The 3,731-nt window shown below is 41.4% G+C and overlaps 1 protein-coding gene across 2 annotated transcripts in view; it reads right to left on the reverse strand.

Moving 5' to 3' along the window:
- derl2 (derlin 2) overlaps positions 1-3,470 on the reverse strand; it is a 5,827-nt gene extending 2,357 nt beyond the window's left edge. The window contains exons 1-3 of one of the 2 annotated variants that reach the window (XM_034547423.1): positions 3,326-3,470; positions 1,033-1,098; positions 302-375 (exon numbers count right to left, since the gene is read on the reverse strand). In XM_034547423.1, coding sequence (XP_034403314.1) covers positions 302-375; positions 1,033-1,098; positions 3,326-3,418 — 233 coding nt within the window. In that variant the 5' untranslated portion in view covers positions 3,419-3,470. The other variant, XM_034547424.1, reaches the window with a different exon arrangement.
- Positions 3,471-3,731: the final 261 nt, after the last annotated feature.

Genomic DNA, 3,731 nt, shown 5'->3' on the forward strand with positions numbered 1-3,731 from the left:
CGTCTAAAGACCTCACAGTATCTATACCTGGAAGCAGACGTTAAGGACATCTACACACAATGTCTCCAGGAACATGTGACCATCACGTCTAAAGACCTCACAGTATCTATACCTGGAAGCAGACGTTAAGGACATCATGTGACAGGTTTCATCATCACCGTCTAAAGAACTGCCACGTCAAACTTACAGTGTCCTATTCAAGAGTAAAGTTTCATCATCCACATAGAGCCTTGTGAAACAGGAAGTATGCAAACCCACTTCATATTCTACATGAAGTGAGACGTGGAACTGAGAAGGATACAGAAATATCATATTGAACAGGAAATTGAAGCCAACTGGACCAAAAAACAGGAAGTTGGTTATTAGTCTCCATACCTACGAAGAGAAAAGGAAGATAACATTCAGCTGAACATCACATGCACAAAGTAAGACGCACAGATCCAGGTCATTTGCTTGATTAAAACAATGTTTTTGATCATGATGTGATTAACCATGCATTATTATTATTATTATTAACCATGGACAATCTAGGCCAGGGCTCCCTGAGGCTTAGACAAACAATGTAAACAAAAAGGTATTTTATTTTGTCGTTTGCACAGTGGAACCTCATATCTTGGAGTTCTGGCGATACTGTGTCACTGACAATACAACATGTTTGTTTTGGAACTAAAATGTGCATCACATCCTGTCCCTGCAGGTAATCATGATGGGCAGAGCCCCGCCCTCGGTAGACTGTCAATGGATGAATAGTTTCATTCTGCGTGGACGTATTCATTTGCTTTCACGGCCAACGGTGCCAGCTGGCCTGTATGCTTGATATGTGACATGAATTATCAAACATGTAATGTTGAAAGCCTCTTCCAGAACGAGCACACGGCATCAGAAAAGTATCACGCTGCAGACGAGCCAGTTCTCACCTGCTGCAGCAAACGGAGAAAATAAATCTACTTCCAAACATTGAACCGTTAAATCATATAACACGGATTCAACTTATCATATTATCGTTTACTCATGTGGCAGGTGATTACTCACCTGGTAATTCCTTAGAATCAAATCCGGATTGAAGTAGAGCTGAAATGGTGTGATGATCTCTAGTTGCTGGAAGAGAAGACAAAACAAACTTATCAAAGATGATAATAATGTTGAGATGAAGGATCCAGCTTTGACACTGACATCTGATAAAAAAAAAACATAACAAAATATGAAACCTTAGTTTCAAAGAAGTAACTCCCAATCCATTGCTTGTTGGTTAAATGAGACAAGGACTATAAATGGAGATAGAGTTGATTGAGGGTCATATGGATCAAATACAATGAAACGGATTGTCACCAAATCCCACAACAAACAGATCTGCACAACTATATACAACCCAGTCAACACAAGCTGTTGTTTTCTTAAATACAGATGATTGGCATACTCTGGTCAATATAAACTGGTTATGCAGTGTAACTCAGACTAGACTGGACTACTGTAGTTCCCCCTTCACTGGGGTCACTGGGGTCACTGGGGTCACTGGGGACAACATCCAGAAACTGCAACACATTCAAAACAGCGCTGCCAGGATCCTGATGAGTCCAGAAATATGAGCACAGAATATGAAATATTAGCACAGAATATGAAATAGCATTCAGAGGGTGTATGCTTTTTCTAGCTATATACAGACAATAAGGGGAAGACTGAGCAGTTTCCACAACAGAAGTGCCGCCATCCCATCACTGAAACGTGCCATTCTTGCTGAAATCTCCAAAAGTCAAATCCTGGATACCAAAGCAGTCTTTGTCACGTTGTTCTCAAGGTCTGGTGTCTTCATATGGTCATTTGCAGTGATTTTTGATTGTTCTGTATCAAATCGAGTGGTACATTTTTTAAATATTTAGCACAAAATTTGTGTAACAAATGGAATCAACCAAAGAAATGCTGCAACAAATTATGAAATATTATTGAGCATTAGAATAGCATAATATACCACCATCAGATTGTTCTACGTCCTTATACACGTTCACAATTTATCTTTCTATCAATTTATTAATTAATTAATAGATTTTAATTTCAGATGACTAGAGCAACTTGACACACTGAGTAGCTGCATCTGAAATGAATCTTCCGATTCCAAGTTTTCAGATTATGTACAGCACTTCTATGCGTCTACTGTTGACCTTTAGTGTGTATTTGACACGCCACCCGGTCCCCGGTCTGCTCTCTGGGTGCTACTGTGTGTAACTAGACCCAGATACAACCCATACTGTATAACAGACAGTTAACCCACATTGATGTCACCAACACTCCAACAATAGGTGGCGACTCCACATATGTCCACTGATGACAAACACTGATGTACTCCATTCTGTGTCACGATGACACGTGATGGTGACATACAAGATTGTAGAATCCTCTTTACTGTTGGTCATGATTAACCCTTCAAAAACAGACTACACATCACCACCTGTGGCACCTGTTCCTGTTCACACACACACACCTCTGCAGGGGAGCTAGCTATGTGTACTATCAATGCAATCTCTGTCTCAATCAATCAATCAATCAATCAATCAGTCTACATTCATATTCAGTGGTAAAAAGGGAAATAACTAAGTATATTTAATTGAGCACTGTACCGTTTCAGGTCCTTGCATCCAATTTGAGATCTGATATGTAGTACTTGTCCAACACACTTCAGATGGATCTACGGTACTTCTTAACTACATTATATATATATTGGGCAGTTGGTCTAAAGATTCTGATTTTACGCAAATATATTAGGAGTTTATAACATGTTGCATCATAATACACATACATACATACATACATACATACATACATACATACATACATACATACATACATACATACATACATACATACATACAGACAGACAGACAGACAGAGAGACAGACAGACAGACAGACAGACAGACAGACAGACAGACAGACAGACAGAGAGACAGACAGACAGACAGACAGACAATATGTAACAGATGACATGTATAACACAAATATATTGGTTTCCGAGTTATATTTTATGGAATACGAACCATCCCAGTTATGTAAAGCCATATCTTGGGTTCCCATGTAACTATATTGTCTAGCAGCATCTCAACAGACACACTGCGGCCCTTATGATGGATCCCGTGTCCGAAGGTAGCTCCGCTTTAAAGAGCTCGGGCTCTCCGTAACTTAAGACGGTAACGTCCCGGAGGACCGTTCCGACGCGTCCCTTCTCACAGCGGCTACAGCTACAAGCTAGCGGCGGAGCAGCGACGCTGCGGCCGCTGCGCGACGCGACACCCGGCTGTGCCCGAGCCGACACGGGACATGAGGACGTATCTTACCACCGCAGCAGTGGTGAGGACGCAGGCGGTGGTGTACGCCCGGGTAACAACCGGGATCTGTAGGTACTCCTGCTGGAGTGTCTGGTAAGCCATTTTGGACCGACTGGCAGCTTCCGGCACTTGGCTGACACGTCATCGCACAAGGCGCAGAGTGTTGCGTTCAAGCACGTGCGACACATTGGCAAATACACCCGGGCCTGGAATAATAATGTGTATGGATAAAGTGGAATAAAAGAGATGTGCATCTTCAGATTATCCTACAATGTGCGTTACGTTAAGTGAAAACACACACTGTAAAAAAAAAGAATAATGTTCTTCACATGGAAAATGAAATGTCCTGCAATGGACGGTATGCATCAATTAGGTTGATCTCTTACCGCTTCCTTTATATATATTTGTATTATCT

This window comes from Cyclopterus lumpus, chromosome 12 (assembly GCF_009769545.1).
Source record: "Cyclopterus lumpus isolate fCycLum1 chromosome 12, fCycLum1.pri, whole genome shotgun sequence".
NCBI lineage: Eukaryota > Metazoa > Chordata > Actinopteri > Perciformes > Cyclopteridae > Cyclopterus > Cyclopterus lumpus.